This window comes from Hetaerina americana, unplaced genomic scaffold (genome assembly GCF_022747635.1).
Source record: "Hetaerina americana unplaced genomic scaffold, ioHetAmer1.1.p SCAF_4, whole genome shotgun sequence".
In the NCBI taxonomy this organism is placed as follows: Eukaryota; Metazoa; Arthropoda; class Insecta; order Odonata; family Calopterygidae; genus Hetaerina; species Hetaerina americana.
The window spans coordinates 44093317-44112611 of NW_027286985.1; the positions used below are offsets into that span (position 1 = coordinate 44093317).

The 19295-nt window shown below is 37.1% G+C and overlaps 1 protein-coding gene and 1 long non-coding RNA gene across 3 annotated transcripts in view; one reads left to right on the forward strand and one right to left on the reverse strand.

Moving 5' to 3' along the window:
• The window catches only part of LOC139691941 (troponin C-like), a 40920-nt gene extending 35891 nt beyond the window's left edge, over positions 1-5029 (forward strand). For both annotated transcript variants that reach the window (XM_071589896.1, XM_071589897.1), the window contains 3 exons: positions 826-942; positions 2802-2933; positions 4770-5029. In XM_071589896.1, coding sequence (XP_071445997.1) covers positions 826-942; positions 2802-2933; positions 4770-4798 — 278 coding nt within the window. In that variant the 3' untranslated portion in view covers positions 4799-5029. The remainder of the gene's footprint in view (positions 1-825; positions 943-2801; positions 2934-4769) is intronic.
• A 1283-nt stretch (positions 5030-6312) lies between these two features.
• The window catches only part of LOC139691942 (uncharacterized), a 239548-nt gene continuing 226565 nt past the window's right edge, over positions 6313-19295 (reverse strand). Inside the window, exon 3 of the long non-coding RNA XR_011701701.1 lies at positions 6313-6322. This is a non-coding gene — a long non-coding RNA (uncharacterized lncRNA). The remainder of the gene's footprint in view (positions 6323-19295) is intronic.

Genomic DNA, 19295 nt, shown 5'->3' on the forward strand with positions numbered 1-19295 from the left:
TACGACAGTACTAGTATTTTGGAGAAAAACAGGAACTCTGAGGCATGAAGGCGGGTTCAGTCTCTTGTTTACACTGCAACGTTGGCTTCTCCATCACTTCTCAAACTATTCATCAATGTGAAATGCTAGTGCGAATGCAGACGTCGTTAGCTTTATCTCCGCTTGATTTTTTGCCGACTATTTCGTCAGTATCACTTAAGCCTCGGGCCATAATAAATCCTGCCATATAGCCAGCCATATGGAAGATGGCAGAGTATTTGGTACACGCACTTAGAAAAAATAATCCACCCAACCTCTCCTCTCCACCCTCCACTACGATGAATGATCATAATAATAACTGAGTTTTAATTTTCCTACTTGGCCATTTTCACCGGTACACTCACGTAAAAGACGTGCACACATGAGGGACATAGAGATGAGGCTTTCAAATTTTTCTGTTTGCGTTCTCTCGCCGTCAATTAAAATGGAAACAAACCATAATTTTAATGGAACTTTCACCCGTGCGACACTTATCCGAAGCCTTGTACACCGTCGAAACTGTCGCAGCGCCTTCCACGAAAGATCCTCTCACAAAACGCACGTCTCTGCCGCCCATCTGCTTTCCATCTCTCGCAAATGCTTCTGTTTCATTCCCACAAATTTTATCATTCCTTTCACCGACTTTCACGAAATTATGGGAATACGCATTCCTTTTAGCAATACGCAGCCATAATTGACTATTAAAGGGATAACATGAACCGTGAACAATTTTCTGAATTAAAGTCGAGCTATTTGTCTTTTTTAATCGAAATATAACAGCGTGGTCATCTATTTATATTTTTCTAGGTGTGGGCAAGCTAAACTTCGACGGATTCTGCCGTGTAGCGATCCATTTCTTGGAAGAGGACAACGAGGTGATGCAGAAGGAACTCAAGGAGGCTTTTCGTCTGTATGACAAGGAAGGTGAGTCACCCGCTGTAGCCTTAACGTGCTGTACTAGTTGAGTACTTTGGTCGCAGGAGAAGGTGTGGTTCGAATGGAACCCTGTTACTCCATCGTGGCACGCTTCTCTTCAATCTGCTGCTCCATGATATTCAAAGAGAAATTCAAACCATGAATTATCCTCGCGTGGATATATTTCAACCCGCTCAAATACTGCTACTTCGCCCTCACTACAAACAATCACAGACAGTGAAATGAAAATATCAACTTTATAAGCCTTAAAAAGAGTTCGTCTTAAAAATTACTCTTCAGAAATAAAATAGAGGAAATTTTAAAAAAATTGTCGTATGCAATATTATTTCGGTGAATATTTTTTCTGGGACGGAGACGATTACCTAAAAGCAACTCTTTGAAACGTTATTCAACAAAGGACGCTTTATCTTATCACGATTTAAAGGTTAACTAAGAAACCATGTCAAAAATACGGTTAATCATTCATACAAAAATATAGTCCCCGAGAATTTTATCAATCCCCGACTCCATTTTATTAGAAAACTCTGAACGAAAGATTTGGACATACAATCTCCTCACATTTACGATAATGCTCCGCCCATGAGAGGAAAATCTGACCACTTTCATAGGCTTTTCCTGTACTCTCGGCAATGAAATCCTTTCCATGAATTGTAGATGATTTGTAAGAGTTTCATTTCCGCTAAGGCTCGCGATTTTGTAAATTAATTTTGGCAGAAACATTTCATTGGAAGTATTGCCTTCCTTGTACACATAATTTGATTAATTTATTACGAGGTTCCAGCCTTAATTTAAGAGGCATTTGAAATTATCATGTAATTGTAAAATTACTTTAAAATCACAGAAATATCATTTTGCTGGAATATGACCAAATTATTTTCTATGAATTTTGCTGCCTGGTGACAAATCTGAGCTGTTTGGTTGATAACCTGAGCAGATGGGATAGCATATTCCATTACTTTTATACTTCCATTACATTGGCATATTAGCTGATAAGGTTGATAGATAGAATATGATTTATTTGCCTTCGTACTTATATAATGGATAAGACTCTATGGCAGCTTTCTCCATCCTAGATTTTATTTTTCCTCCAGGTACTCGAGAAGTTTCTTTCAAAACACGCTAATTAAGTGGAGTACACTGATATTTTTGTAATTGCTTTAAACCAGGCAACCTTTCAGACAGTAGTGATCGTGTAGTTCATTCTTTATGACTAGTGTTTACTGTTATTATATATTTCATCATGAAAAAGAATAAAGCCTAGTTTGGCGTCTAGGAAGATTCATGAACAAACTGATAAATATGTGTGAACCATTGAATTAAACGAAGTATTACCTTTTAAGGGCTTGGCAGGAAATGGACTATCCCTAATTCGTAGGATCTTGCATAATATATATGTTAGGACTTTATGTATTATTATTATTCCGAGTAGCGAGAGTCATTCTCCTTTAAGCTGCAAAGTTAGAGAATTCCTTGTTTATATTGAAAATATATATTCTAAGCCACACTAACACGCCAGAGTTTCCTTTATAATTCATTAAACAGTCTCTCGAAGTAATTCGGTTGCCATGTTCACAAAATATTTTTCTTCTTTGAAGAGAAAATTCACTCTAGCTAATGGGTAAAAATATATAATATTTGTACATTATAGGTAGCATATTCTATTACTGGTATATACATGTGACGACTTATTAAGTAATCCTGGTAAAAATAGATCAAATTAAGAGACTTTTTATGATGTCTGCCTGCTATTATCTATTTAAGGCCAACTTTTGTAAAAGTAATAAAAAATACTAGATAACTCCTCCGAGTTAATGAAATTCATTCCGCTCTCGTAATTTATTACATAGGAAATGGCTACATCCCAACGTCAAGTCTCAGGGAAATACTTGCGGCCCTCGACGACCAACTGACACCTGACCAGCTGGATGAAATGATCGCTGAAATTGACACGGACGGATCCGGAACGGTCGACTTTGATGGTAAGCCAGGATTTAAAGCTATAATTAAGCACAAAAAGTTAGGCTATTTTTTGTGCGTTCAATTTTTCCCCTAATGGTTAATGCTATCAGTAAAAATACTCATGTCAGAAACTGAACAATTGTCAACATATAGAAACTCTTCTTCGGCACGATATGGTAGTAAATTCACACGAAAAGATTTCAAAGTAAAAATGCTTAGTAAAATATCCGAAATATAAATAAATTTTAAAGTCACAAATCCGGTTTCTATGCCAGATAAGGGCTACCAATTCAAAGGATTTTGTTCGTTTCTTTTTGTGTGGGCTTTTAATTAATCAGACGAATCGCCCTTTACTGAACCGTTTAACTGAAAAACGTCCAGCAAAAAAAGGAAGAAGTCGTGATCAGGCTTAGGGATGGGTGAGGAGATGGGAAAAAATTAAAAAAAATTAAGGATACTCACTAGAAAAATTCTGTGATGGTATCGAACGAATAAGCAGATCGTTTTGTTGTCATCTGATTGCAAAAGACGCCTTTATTCGGTAACGGAATTTTTCCAAGTGAAACATTGATATTTAATGCACAAAAACACATTCATCAAAGTACTATTCAACAAAGTGTGGTGGATTGATTGAAGTGATAATTAATGAAAACTCTTTCCTCCTTTTTCTTAATTTATTTATCTGTAGAAGTCATACAATTCAGTGTCATAACACTGCCTAAAAGCGTTCGGCTGTTAACTGCTATTATTCATACAATCAGAAGATATTCCATCCATATAGCTCATATAATTGCATAAAATATTGCAACAAATAGCACACTAAACGTAAATCATTTGGAATGTAAACATCAAGAGTGACAAAATATTCACTGAAATTAACCATGAGAATAAAAAATATAATTTTGCATTCAGTTATCAGATTTGGAATAAAATGATAAGATAAAATGGTATTTTCGAATTATCCTGTAAATTTGACACAGATAAAGTTTTAAGAAATTAGAGCAACCCATGGGAACAAATACGTGCATTTATTAAAATTAAGAAAAAATCACAACTTACTAAAACTATCGAAATGTTTTCCAAGCTTCAATTTCTTTGCTAAAATTATCAACTAAAAGAAAAACTAAAGTAAAAAGAACTCCTTAATATGCATTCTATGAGGATAATTTTAAAGATATCGAAATATAATAAGCGCGTTGACTTTACCACTTTAGTGTAATTGAAAATATTATTCATGCACGCATCTTAACTGGCAAATATCAGGTAGGTCTGATTCAGCGTTAACAAATGTACTGCCCGATTAAAAATGACAGCGGGCATTACTTGGCCCATATCTCCGTTCGTTTATCTGCAATTTACTCGAAATATGGATTTATCAGGTATACTATTGAAAGAAATCCATATGGACTGCTTCTGGGCGTTACCAGTTGACCGAGGTAGATCAAGTGCTCTCTCGAGTTTAAAGTAGATTCAAATCAAGTTTGAGAGCTAGATATTAAAAATATTCTTCGGTGGAAAAGTATTCCTTTGGACATTTTTTTAAAGCTTTAAAAATATTTCTGACAAATGCATATGCTTCCTAAATTCATACTTAGTACAGGGTATAGTCATAGTATAGAAATTTGTGATTTAATTCATTTAATAAATTAAAACCGAAGCTTAAAGAGACTTTAGAGGTCAATTTTATGGAAATCCCAATGAAAGGGCAGATTAATTTTCTGGAGAAAAATTAGCATATACCTTTTGAAGTGGTATCTTTGAAAATTTTACCACAGCTTCTTGTTCTGTAACTTTTAAAAACTTATTGAAAACAGTTTTTTTGCATGGATTCAATTATTTTTTTCTCTCTATTTCAGAATTCATGGAAATGATGACCGGAGATTAAATAGCTACGTTTCCGGTTAACTCTTTAAAAAAATGTATATTTTTTGGATAATATTTATAAATAAAACTGTTAAAATCATTACCAACTCTACGGAAGATTGGTCGGACTGTATTAACGTAAGACTTTGATATTACCTATTCATACAACTCAAAGAGGTACAAATTATTGGCTGAAAAAAATATAAATATATATAGTTTTGGTGAACCTTAAATAAAATTCTTTCTCTGCTTCTTTCTAAAATTTTGCATGCTCAAACCTCAAAGCTCTGAATGCTTCAAAATAACCCTTAATCTAAGACTGGGTCATGGAAATGGTCGCAAATGGAGTGAGGGATAAAAATAAGCTGCATTTCAAGCTATTTACAATACTAAAAATAGTATCGAGCAAACAATACATCAGGTGATCTTCGCAGCAACACACTAAAGTGAACAGCTGAAGTGCAAAATTCGTAAAAAAAAATAATGGAATGTGTCGAGTAAGCAAATGGTTTTTTAAGAATTTCAATCTGACGTATTCAAGATGTGGAACTCAAAATTAGAGAAATGCAAACTCAAATATTAATTCTGAAAATGGAACCTGGGAAAATAAGATGCCGTATGACGCGAATAACTTCAACACTCGGACGTGAAGCCCGCATGAATCCATCCGAGCTTGTGAGAGACGTTTAAACGTAATAAATCGCTTTCTTCACTCTGTTCTTGATATTCAGGGTGCAGAAATTGGAGCGATTTCAAAGGAATTTGAATAATAAAAATCGACAATAAAATTTGCAAAATTTTCCCAGCCCATTAAATGGTAATGATAAAAGACGGTAATGAAAAAAGAAGTGCAAAATCATTCATTCTCAACATTCCAATGTCATCCCTTCAATTAAAGAAAAATCATTCACTTCTAGCCATCTATTTGTTCTATACTGTCTAAGCTCAAGTCAACTAAGCCCGCGTCGTCTTCGTTGAGTTCTTCGCTGAATGATATTTGTAACTATCTAAGTCGTCTATCTCTATCATTCTTCTATCCTAGGTAATTGTAAACAAATGCACTGCAATCTAAGGAAATTTACGTAAAAATTAAATAGAGAAATAGAGTGAAAAATTGAGACACACCCAACACTATTCACCACAATCAAGTCCAAACATTACTCCAATTCCTCATATTCTCTTTGATTACATTGATTGCATTCGATTTAAATGGAAACATTTGATTTTAATAAAATTTTACATGAAAATCGTCGGCATGATGGCATAATACATCAATAAAAACCTTCCAAAGGAAAACAGTTGCGAAAAGTAATTATTTATCTTTTTCACGCATGAAACTTGACGTTGTGGAGACGAGTGTTGAATGCCAAAGAAAATACTTAAAAATTTACGCTGTGGACGATGCAGACGAAGAGTAAAATAAATAAATGGATAAAATTAATCATATGAATATAAATATGAGAGAAGGAACTGTGACTACCGAGTCGTTCGTTCACTGTACCTGACTCTGGCTTCTAATGCTACTTGTGCTTGCACTACTCCTCGTCTGCAATAAAAGAGAGAGAGAGAGGGGGGGAAGAGAGAGATAGGAAGAGAAAGAGAGAGGGAGAGAGAAGAGCAAAAGAAAACAAGAGAGTGAGGAAAAGTGGACAGACAAAGACTGAGAGATTCAGAAATGTAGACACATGTATGTTTTGAGGGAAACCATCACACTCAAAATAGAGCTGGCTGGATTATTAATTATTTTATACTTAAGCCCCAACATCGTATTAAAATGATTATTTACCTTTAGAGAAAAAATATTTTCACTTTCATTCAAAATTAAAAAAACATAGCGAAACTCTTCCATTTTCTTTGCAAATGAAACTAGTAAACACTTCACTAAATAAAAAGTTGAATTTATATACGCACTTCATTGAAAAGTAAGAATATTATCTTTTCAATATGGTCAATAATAAATTATTTCAGCATAATTATGGAAACATTTAATAAACAGATAAATTATTTATGTATATAAGTGTGTGTGTCTTTTTAATATTATTTTGTTAAGGATTCAGTTCTTACCATTTTCAGAGCAAACTAGCTGTAATTGCAAAAGTTTCGGATTAAAAATACATTGTCTACCATTTAGTTTTGTAATTTAGGATTGGAGTGATTAGTAATATTAAAAGAGCTCTGGTCATTTAAAAGCGCCATAATGAACAAAAGAATTGAGTGGCTCTTAAGCTGACACAAATAGCTTTAATATTTAGATATTATCAGTGCAATTATTTTATGTAAATATCATTTTGAATGATACTGTGTGTACCATGATTGACCCTTAATAGCCAATTTAACATATTATTACCAATTTTGAAAAATGACAGAATATAATATTTGATGAGAGAAATTCAATAAGTTCAATTTAATTTTCATTTTAATTAGCTTGAAAAATATTTCACAGAATGCAAGGTTAAATATAAAATCTTCTAAGGCCTTCTAGGTAGGAGGAAATATTGTGCACGGCATGAGTGCACAATTGAGATATATGAAACTGTATCTCATTCAGAAAATTTATGCTAGCTCACTACATCCTCGGATTCCAATGGTAGTCAAAGTGAAGTCGACAGGTAAAGAATATATAAAACTGTATCAAAAGAAAATCCTATGATGGAAACCTTTTGGTAAGTATCTATTATATGCTTACTAAATACTGAGGCTATTATAATTAATAAAAGCGTTACGAGCGATTTTATTTGTATAAATTATTGCCTACTGAAAATTATTTGCAAACGGTCAAGGCGGTATTTCAGTGTCTCAAACTGAAAAGAGGTAGTTAAACTATATTTTTAATCTATTTTATAAATTTACATCAAGTTTTGCCGAAATTCCGAAATCCCATCTCCTTTAGCATGATTGGCTACCATTTTCCTCCATCAAGATGCAGCTAATGCATTTCATTTGAATAATGCACCATAAACCCTGACAAACTATCAGCTGAGAGAGTGGATTTGATTAGATGCCGACCCCGGTGGCGGCGGGGTAACGTCCTCGTCTGCTATTCCAAGGGTCGCGGGTTCGATTCCCGCCTGGGTGAGTTTTCCTTCACCTAGGGCTTGGGTGTTTGTAAATGTGATCATTGTTATCGTTGTTAATAGTTCGATGTAAAGGCCAGAATATGCTGTTTTCGGACTTATACTGAATAAATAAAATAAAATAAATAAATAAAATAAAATGAAATAAATTTCTGGAATAAACTTTCAGTGATTGATACTGCATTAAAATTGTTTCGAAAACCACAGCTTGTCTCACTTCGACTAGTAATTCTTAATAACCAGAAGCTCTTCCAGTGAAAAAACTTCTTAAAATATCCATCATAACTTGAAAAAAAGCATTAGTAGAAGTATTGAATTTGGTGTTAATTCACTTTCAACCCCTACCACATTCGTTATACATATTTTTGGACAATTTCAGCATAACCTGCCACGAAAACGGGTCACGAAAGAAGTGAAAAACAGCATGATATGGAGATTTCATCAACCCATTAGCTATGCCTTCGAAGAAAATTTCCATAAGAGAAATGAGCTTACCCCAAAAATTAATAAGAGAAAATATCTGGGAACGGAAACTAAAAGACATAAATAAGTGGGCGGATTATCACAAGAATGAGGGTTTCATGGAAAGGAAATTCCAATGGGCACACACACCGAACTAATTTCAAAGGAACGGCTTGCCGCTATGGAAAAGTCGTCCCTTCCTTACGCAAGAAGGGACTAATAACAGTTTTATGTTATACTAGGCGAAGCGTAGAGGGTCTTGACACTTAAAGAGGAAATTTAGGCTGGCGCACAAATGTGGGGGGTCGGCTAGGACGGCAAAGAAAAGAATACTGTGAAACGGGCCCAGTTTAATTTCCGGGATTGCGTTCACCTGGGCTCCCGCACGAATTTTTGCGAGGATTCGGCCGCGGATGCGGGTAATGAGTGGGCTAGAGTAGGGGTTGGAAGTTGCGGCATCTTGGAGTAGATGAGGGAATTGCAAGAGATAAAAAAAATACGCGGCTATTAAGTCTCACGTATTTGATTATCCGGTCACACTTATACGATGAGTGTAATGAGAGAATCTAAGGGATGTGTAAGGAGGAAATGAAGCTATTTTTTTAATAAGCGATCTGAAGATGACGTTGCACGTCGAAACCATGGTCGTTTCGTAATAAATTGTTTGTGGAATGACAAAGTTACTATTTTTAATATCCAATATGAATCGATTCCATATAGGTACGCTGGAAACCATAACGCGACTAGTGCTATTAGTGCCTAATGAATTGGATCTAAGATCCATTTAAGGATGAGATACAGAAAATTGTGCTATGCGGCTTTGGTTTGTCTAGATGATACTCTGCAAGCCACCAGGATGGTGTGTGGCAGGAAGTTCTAACCGCATAAGGCATTTATGGTACGTAAGGAGTTCCTATCACATGCTGTAAAATTTATTTGGAAGAGTTAGTTGTGCTGAGAGAACGGGTGAGAACAGATTCACAACTATATCACAGTTGTGAAAAGAAGAGAGCATAATTAGTAGGTAAGGGATGTATCGAGAATTCTATATGTGAATGTAGTTGAAGAGAATGTCAAGAAACAAGGATTAATAGAAGTCTTAGGAAGAAGGGGTGAAAAGTGGAAATTAACCGAGGGTAGGTCACGTAAATAGCAAAAAATGTACATGGTTTGATTCTCAGGTCAAGTGAACCTTTTGAGCCTTTTAACTCTCTCCCACCGTTTCGCTACTCCTCATGTACATACAGCAATGTCGTTTACCTTCTGAAGTGCCAACTTTGCCCTGCTTTTATATTGGGCAGTGTACCACACCCCACAATATTAGAATCAATAACCACCGGGCCTCATGCAAAAAGAATTCTTCCCTAATTGGGATGCTCCCAATCCCAAAGCACGCCTCATCACACAGCGCTCCCTTTTATAAATGCTATAGGGTATCATTTTAGCATCCCTCCCACCCTCTGACCCTCCAATCAAACTCAAAAGAATGGAGCAAGCATTTATCTCGCTCCTGGATTCTTGAAATTACCCAGATGTTAATACTAGACATTAATTACCCCAAAATTTACATATTTTCATCCCTCCTCCGCTCTCAACACCTTCCATATTATTCCCAGAATATATTTTTTTTAATAAAAAAAATCCCCATCCCCAACTCTTCCCCACGCAAATATTTCCCCACCTCTACTTCTACCAGTTCCTTCCCTCTCTTCCTTGAGAAAGGCGGCTTGTACCACCAAAAATTGGAAAACGTGTGAGTTTCTTCGTTTTTTTCGCTAGCGCCAACTTCACACACACACACACACACACACACACACAAACACACACACACACGCACACACACACGCACACGCGCACGCGCACGCACACGCGCACGCACACGCACACACACACACACACACACACACACACAAACACACACACAGGAAGTGTTTAGAATAAGGGAATTTTTAAATAAATGGCAACGATTTATTATTTAACTAGCCTTGTATTTGAATAAGGATGCCATTTTACTCCATAGACTATCAGTAGTGAGCAAAGGTAAGTTTTCTATGGATGGTAATTACCACCACTACTAAATATATCTAATCCCTAACCTTTTCGATAACTAGTGGTGAACATGATTTAGCCTTGTGTTTCCAATACAGTCCGAAACTTCTAAGTCCATAATCTGCACCTGATAAATTGCTGGGACCAGGACATAAGTGTTCTATAAAAGCATTCTTTGATCGCTTTTGTATTCAGATTTCGGGTCGCGTCCGATGGTTTGCACATTCTCGTAAGAAGCAAAAAAGGGTACATGGTTCAATTCTCAGGTCAGGTGGACCTTTTTGGCGGTGCTATCTCAGTTGAAATGCAGGCCTTTCTAAACGTGTCTTGAGCTCAAGTCGATACAATCGGTTAACTTACCATTAAATTCGTTAAATTAAGAAAGGCCTGGTAGAGTTCGTTCACCAAAATATTACCTTGTACTTAATAAGGGGAAGGAATCAAGACACATGTTCGCATTTTTCCCTCTCTGATACAGGCATCTTCTTAATCCAACCCCACTGACGGGCGTCCTCATATATTCTTCCCGAGGTTGTCGTGGTTCCTAGGTCTATTCCCTGGGAACGAAATATCGGCTTTCTAAAAAATTATGCATTCCCCTTAAGGTTCACCCGCTGTCATGTATCAATAACCCACCCATCGGGATAGCCATTCGCTTTCAGGGGATTCGATTGTGGGATACACTCATTGAATTCATTCCATCGGAGGCCGGCCCGGAATTTTCCAATCACGGATACCTATCGGTTGTTTTTTTTCCCGAGGTTGAAGGGTTCGAACGGGAACATCTAGTTCTTCCCCACTTCGCACCAGTCTCGTTTACTCGAGCGCGGGCTCGTTTGTTTTTTGCCAAACCTCTCCTCTCACCTTTCCCCATCACCAACCCTCTTCGGGTCGCCCCTCCACCACTCTCGTTTGCTAACCTCTCTGGTCATCCACTCGCTCCCTCAAATAACAACAGCTCTCCTTCCTCGCGCTGAATAATTCATGTACCCTCCATGTGTACCTCGTTTCCCTCCCCACCCTTCCCCACACACACACACACAGACCTCTTCTTTGCCACCTCTCCTCGGCGTCTTTTTCCTCCCGCAGTCTCGCCTTTGTACTCCACTTGACAGGAGGAGGAGACGCCCTCCTTCCTCCCCAATCCTCCGTCAACTCAATCCTTTCTCCCCGCACCAATCCTTCCTATCCCCCTCGTTTCCGTCTCACCTCCATCCCATCCCTCAACCCCGGCTTTATTTCTCGTCCGTCAACCCCTCACCCTCGGAGGACTAGAAGATGAACATTTTTCGAAGCATTCCGGGGGAGGAGTATTCCGAAGGCCCCTCCACTCGCCAACCCAGTATTGCCCTAACCACAAATTTAAAGAATCGTGGAAAGTACTTCTGGGTCCAAGAGGATGCTCAGACAAATTAATTAGCCAATTTACACGGTTGGATACACAAGGATCAGTGTTCGACTCTCGGACAAGGCGAATGATTTTTTACACCGTGAAACTATCGAATCCTCGCATCAAATTTCCTTAAGGTACGCAAAAACGTATCACCCGCGCGGAGGTGACCCAGGAAAAAAGATTCGGTGGAATTGGGTTGGCGCCCGTGGGCAGTTTACGAGAGGAGTCCCATGTTTGTGAAAAAAATAAAAAAAGGGGATCCCAAAACTTGTTATTTCTCTGCTGAGATGACATTGATCATGCTCGTATGCATATGTTTTTGGGGAACTCATCATCACGCAGAATTAAGTACATCGGGAAGGGACGAAAAGGGGCCATCATTGATTGACGCGCATCGCGGGAGTTTAGCAATGATATCCGTTTCGTTCTCACCAGGGTGGTTCTTTCGTTCTTTAAGCATCCTTCCGGAAACAGTAATATCTATGGCTCAAGTCTCGGGCCTAGCACGCTTCCATACATCCAGGGTGACCGAAGAGACTCCAGTCTCAAGCTTGACCAAAAATCACCATTGATCAATTCATCCATACGCTTTGGGTTTGTAAAACATTTTTAGTACTTTTTTTTGCTCTACGAGATCGTTTCATTTTTCTTACTACGTATCTTCATGGAATTTCCAACACACACTTCAGAGGAATGGGAGGGTCAGATTGAGAAAAAAATAAAATTAAATACTACAAAAAAATAAAAAGAATATACAAGGTTTCCTAGAATCGTCTTTCCATCTCGGATTCTCTCTCACTATCCATATCCCTGTTATACATGCCCTAGGGAAAACATTAGCATTAAGTGACACAGTTTCAGGCGTAACATGGTGGAAATATTTCATGATGAAAGAAGATAATTCGCTTTTTTCATAGAATTTTTTTAAGACGGCCTAGGTTTCATTGCAGCGAAACATCTTCAAGTCCTGAAGATATTACGGTGTCACGAAGGTTGTGATAAAGAAATTCGATTAAATCATTAGCATTTAGACTATTATTTTCACCAAGCTCGTGAAAAATTGCGAAATTCAACAATGTAATCGTACATGAACGTTAATTGTATTGTGATTACGGGGCAGCACATGGTCGTGAAGTTTTGGTGAGCCTGCCAATACCCCAAGTATCTATCACAAAACAAAAAGTCGATTAATAACAGATGAATACACCACATTTCTTTATTTGGTGGATACTATCGACGCTCAAGTATTAAAAACCTGAAATCAATTGAGAACTTTAACGCAACCTTTTTGTGGTAGGCTTGTAAGTAGAGCTTGGTTTCTGCCTAAATCGTCCCGTTTTGAAAACCCGGGTGATAACTTCGGGCATGCAGATCGAATATACAAGTATTAAGATTTTCTGGTCCCAAAAGCTTTGAGGAAAATTGAATGGTTGCCCAAGGAAAGAAACTAGCACATTTCTTTACCGTTAATAGGTTTATTTCCATAGTTTTAAAGTTTACTAATAACTCATCTCTATCTTCAATGTTTAAAACCAACAATCAGGTTCATTTCTACGATGTTGACGGAAAAGTAGTTATATATATATATATATATATATATATATATATATATATATATATATATATATGCCATTACGTAAAACTTAATAGAATAACTCAATCTCAATGTTCTTTCAATTGAAATTAACTACTTCATTTTTTATTTTTTAGTCCTGATGAAAAGGGAAAGTTTGCCTTAATATTTGTGTGAAAAATACACAAAGAACCTCCCACACGTATTATTATTATCTGTTTAACTTTGTCTTTGGATGGACACAAACTGAACTGCGACACAAACTCTTTGCCCCTTCATACAAAGCACAACCTGGCACCCTAAAATACAGTAGACTAATTCTCATATTCTTTATGCTTCCTTGCTCCATTTCATTCATCCAAAAAGGCTATTCTTTTCCTTTTACCTTGACAGCCGAAGTTCTTCCTCTTTATCTCAATCTTTAGCATTCTATTTCCAATCAAAATACTCTGTGTTCTCCTTTCGACCTCAACAAACAATCTCCTTCATCCCCCACTAAGTCAGGCACATCCTTATTGGTTTTTCTTTCAGTCAATTACACCATTTGCATACTATTCCACCCCGACGTTCCAGACTCGTCAAACCTACACTTATCATGCTATCTCAACTAGCACGTTTTCACGCCTTGAAAAGACGCACTATTTCAAAGTTTTAACAAGTTGCAACAAATATATGATAAAAATAAAAACTGCAAACATACATTAATTTAAAATCAATTGATCCATAGGGAGCATTTTTAATAGTGAGGACTTCAGCAAGCTACTAATATCACAATATTATAGAAAAAAAATTAGATTTTGTCTTAAGGTTTTGAACTAAAAACTGAAAGGTTTCAGAAAACATTTTAAAATGAATACACGTGGCTTATATGCACATTACATCAAAACACAATATTTACATTGCTGATCTAATTAAACCATTTAATATGGAAATCGATAAAATCATATTTTTGCATCTTTGAGTGCTTTGCAGGCTTGGATGCTTCTTGTTGATCTTTACCGAACAGAGACTAGGGACATATACCTCCCTCTCTGACCAACCCCCCCCTCCTATGATCAGAAGGTATATATAGCCAGCGTGCTTCTATGAGGACCACCTGATGATGACGTTCAACGTCGAAACCTGGGTCGTGTGTTTTTAAATAAAGTGTGTGGAATTACAAAGTCAATTATTTCATTACATTTCAACATATACCTGATTTTGGTATACAACCTCCGCATTACTTTGGAAAGATCACTGAATGAATATTAATTGTTTTAATTAAAATGTCTAGAAATACCTTTATTTGTTATTATAAACCTAAGGAAGGCTTTCCTGCTGTTGACAGAGCCAATACTTTATTCAATTTTCACATTTTTCCAGTGATGATACGTGGCAATGCCCCTCGTATATCGCTATTTTCAGCGACTATTTAATCAGACAAGCTATGGTTGAATGATATTTTTTTCGCTACACATAAACAATTAACAAACATTAGAGTCACGATTAATTTAATATAAGAAGATTAATTATTAATCATCATAAATTTAGTGAGAATAATTAGTTAGCAATCATCGGTGCATGGAATTAATATGTGATTATTTATTTGTTATTTTCCACACTTATTGTGAAATTTTGCAGAGTACAGAGGATGGGCCTCTAATAATTAAGGATAAAATCCCTCACGTTTTCACGGGGAGTCCCTGATAACAATTATAAGATAAGCGAGTTTAATTGCTATAAATTGAGCTAATCGGATATTTGAAAGCAGGATTCAGGGAAAGATGATTATATTCATAAATTTCTCCAAATCATATCCACCCGGCAACCTTTACGCTCCAGTTTGCAGTCTAAATATTCATTGTTTTCCGGAAAAGAAAAATGGACTGGGAGGGTTGGCAAAATGTTATTAATTGACCAATTTTCACTGGGAATAATGGGATCCCCCCCCCCCCCCAAGTGTGACTAGTCATCCCTCCGTTCAAAAATTCGTGGAGGCACTAACTGAGTGACTTAGCGAAGTGAGCCACAGTTGACGGATTTGATCCCCTCTATTCCGTCTCTTTCCAGTCCTGAAGTAGAACTAAGCAATTGGAGGGGGGAGGGGGTGTTTTCAAGCCAAATCCTCTTTTCTTCTACTGATCCGCGATAAGGGGATAATGGGATTTATCCCGATTCACCGGGATACGGGTATTTAATTTGTTCTATTTTGACTTCTCTCAAGTCTTACTGTGATAGAGACACCATCAAAAGGTTTTTAAAAGGTAAAATATATTTTTTTATCACGTAGATCATTGTAAAATAGTACTCAAGAGCCAAAAAATACTTTGGTAAATCTTCATTAAGAAGACCTGAATCCATTCAACAAATCATTGGTAACCAGTGACGCATTTCTATGCTCAGCGTCATCTTCCGGTCAAAGAATAAGCAAAAGCCGGAAATACATATGGAGTGCACTGCAAAGTCTTGCGCAGTCAAAACGGGAAGAGGGTGAAGACTTTTGCTACCTCGGCAGCATGATACGTAAAATAAGCTCGAGAAAGAATGTGGAAGATTTAGCGAGGAGAATGTCCAGGAAAACGAGGAATACTGAGGGATAAATCTGCTCATACATGTTCAAGTGAATCCACCCTCGCTAAGGAAAATCTAGGGAAAAAAACTTAAACCTCATCACACTCTGTGAATGTGAAGAAATGTGATTAACAGGATTAGGCAAAAGACGATTGAAAGCAAGGAAAATATGCAGCAGTGCAGAATAATGAAGAAGATAAAATGATTAGGGATACTCATCACTGAAGAAACCTTGGGAATGGTAGAGAAAAGTGTAAAGCCTGTTAAAGAGAGCAAAGAAGAAGTGGAAACTTCATTTTTCCATTAACAGTGGCAATAATGCTATAGTAAAACCATTAACAATTGATGCGTCAGGTAGATTATGAAAGACGTGGATCTGATGAGATCGAGACTAGCTGGTGGGAAAAGAGAGTGTTGCACCGAAGAAACTAATCGTAGCAAACAAAACTGCTGACAGTGATACGTAAACACATTAAAATCCTTCAAGCAATTCACTTTTGGGATTGACATTCAAAAAAAGCCCATTCTTGAGCTATAACATCGTGAACGTTGAAACTAACTTTTGCTAAAATTCCCCACTCAGACTTATATTTGCGAACATCTTACTCCTCTTTCAATTTCTTACACCGTTCCTTACATTACTTTGTCCCGGAGACTTCTGGTAGTCATCTTGAGAGTCACCTCGGCCTCATTTCCTCAGGCGTTCCTAGGTCAACAACTATCTTCTACTCTCAAATAACTATCTCTTCTCTCGTGTACCTCTTTGGTGATTTGAATCTCATCCATTTTGTTAATATTTTCAAACAACTCTAGCCCATTTCTTTCATATTTGTCTTTTATTGGTGTAGCTAAACCACATTTCTTCAAGGTTCGGTCATTCCTCACTCATTATCTCCCCTTTTTACTGCAAATATACGTTATTATAGCCCCAATTACATTAGTAAGGCCTCAGTGCGAGTGTATGATATCCAGACGATGAAGGCTTAGTTTTATAACTAGATCGAGTGCAATGTAGAGCAACTAGGTTTGCGGAAACGTTTCATGAAAAACGTAGCACTATCGCGAAAATACTGAAGAAATTAGGATGGAAACCAATATTTGATCGTAAGTTGGAATACAGGTTAAATTTATACTGTAAATTTGAGGTAGTTCACTTTTCTGAGGATGTTAAAGACATTACAAACCTGATTAGCTGTGGTAGATCAGATTTTGTGCGTAAAATCAGGAAGATAGATAGTAGATCAGATAGGTTTAAAATGCCATTTTTTTCTCGTATGATGATAGATCATAATAAATAGACGCGAGTCATAGACGCGAAGAGGAAAACTATTATTGGTAATGTATGCATTTTACCGATATCCTACATACATTTTAAACAGACCTATTTTTATAACGTTGTTCCCGCATGAGTTGAATTTATCCTGTTACTGAATAATTCATTTATTGAATATTCTTGCCCGCAATTAGATTCTTTAAAGTAAATAAATTTGTTCAAATGTATGATTGGACTTATAACTGTAGAGGTGTAATGACTGTTGCATGCATGGCTGGTGACCTAACACCCCCCACCGTACGCCCTTGTGGCGGCTTATGGGATATTGTGTAGATGGAAATGAATATGTTGAATACACCAAGCACACATACCAATTGCCATGGAGTTTGCTTGGAACATAGACTGACGCAAAATAATGAGATATGTAGAGAAATTCTTTCACTTTTTCAGTTCAAGCACTCAGTATAAGTAATATATAGGTTCCTACGACGGAAGGTCAACACATATTTGATAGAAAGGGCCGTGATCAACGAGAGGATAATGCTGATTTTATGATTTACTGAGAAATATCATTAAATGGACGAGGATGAAAGAGCATGGGAACAAAGAGGAAGAAGACGGAAAATAAAAGATCTTGTGGATATTTTACGAATACTTCGGCACAGACATATTTGAAGAATGCATTCGCTGTTTCGCACGCCCATCTTACTAATCTACGCAGTTGTACGCATGTTATAGAAGGGATAATATTAGGCAATCGAATGAATTGATACAAAGAGAATTAACAAAGTGTAGTCATTAGGAGAAGCCGAAGAACGGAAGAGGGCAATGTATTCCAAAGAAACTGCGGGAGATGCCGCAACAGTAACTTTTAACGGAGTCATCCGCTAATGTGCATTTCAATGCAACAATTTCAGAGCGTAAAAATCATTCGCCTTGACTGGGACTCGAACCCAGATCCCTCAATATCCGGTCGAGTGCTTTAGCCACTTAAGCTACCGAGGCGTCCTCTTAAACTCTGAAATTTTGGGGCTTTTAAAGGAACTAGATGTTATGACGAAATACCGTACATACAATGTCACATGAATTCGTAGTCGTGCGCGAGGCGCCACTGTCCACGAGGTTAAAGCCAACTTTAAACACTTATGGTGTTTTCACTTTATGGAGTTTAAGAGGACGCCTCGGTAGCTTAAGTGGCTAAAGCACTCGACCGGATATTGAGGGATCTGGTTTCGAGTCCCAGTCAAGGCGAATGATTTTTACGCTCTGAAATTGTTGCATTGAAATGCACATTAGCGGATGACTCCGTTAAAAGTTACTGTTGCGGCATCTCCCGCAGTTTCTTTGGAATTTGTCAAAAGGAAAACACCATAAGTGTTTAAAGTTGGCTTTAACCTCGTGGACAGTGGCGCCTCGCGCACGACTACGAATGCATGTGACATTGTATGTACGGTATTTCGTCATAACATCTAGTTCCTTTAATAGCCCCAAAATTTCAGAGTTTAAGAGGACGCCTTGGTAGCTTAAGTGGCTAAAGCACTCGACCGGATATTGAGGGATCTGGGTTCGAGTCCCAGTCAAGGCGAATGATTTTTACGCTCTGAAATTGTTGCATTGAAAGGGCAATGTATGTTTATATTTGGAAGCTATGTTTAAAAGTTTACACTCGGTAAATTTTCAGAGATTCTTTAAAAACTTAACTCAAACCTGACTGCCTACCATGAGATCCATTCTCTAAGAAGTCGTGAATGGTTAATGATTTGATGGAGTGAATGGTATTCCCCTGAAATTAATTTTCCACCCTTAGAAACAGTTAAAATGAAACCGTGGCGGTAAGAGGGGTAATTTATCCTTCAGGGTTTTTTAACTGGAAGGATTTGTGCCCCCTAATATTAAAATGCTTAAAATTTAAGATAAATTCACGTTATACAAGGAAAATTAACTTTTAAAGCCATTTACCAAAGACTTAACTCAGATATTGTGCACAATCTAGTGTAAGTTGAGCAAGAAGACACCATTTAAGAGATCGAAATAGAAATTTGTAATGGCTTCGACTTTCACTGCCGCACCATTGAAGGAGGCAATATTTCACTTACCAAGGAAAATAGACAGCTTTGAACTCTCGGAAAGTCTAATTATTTCTGA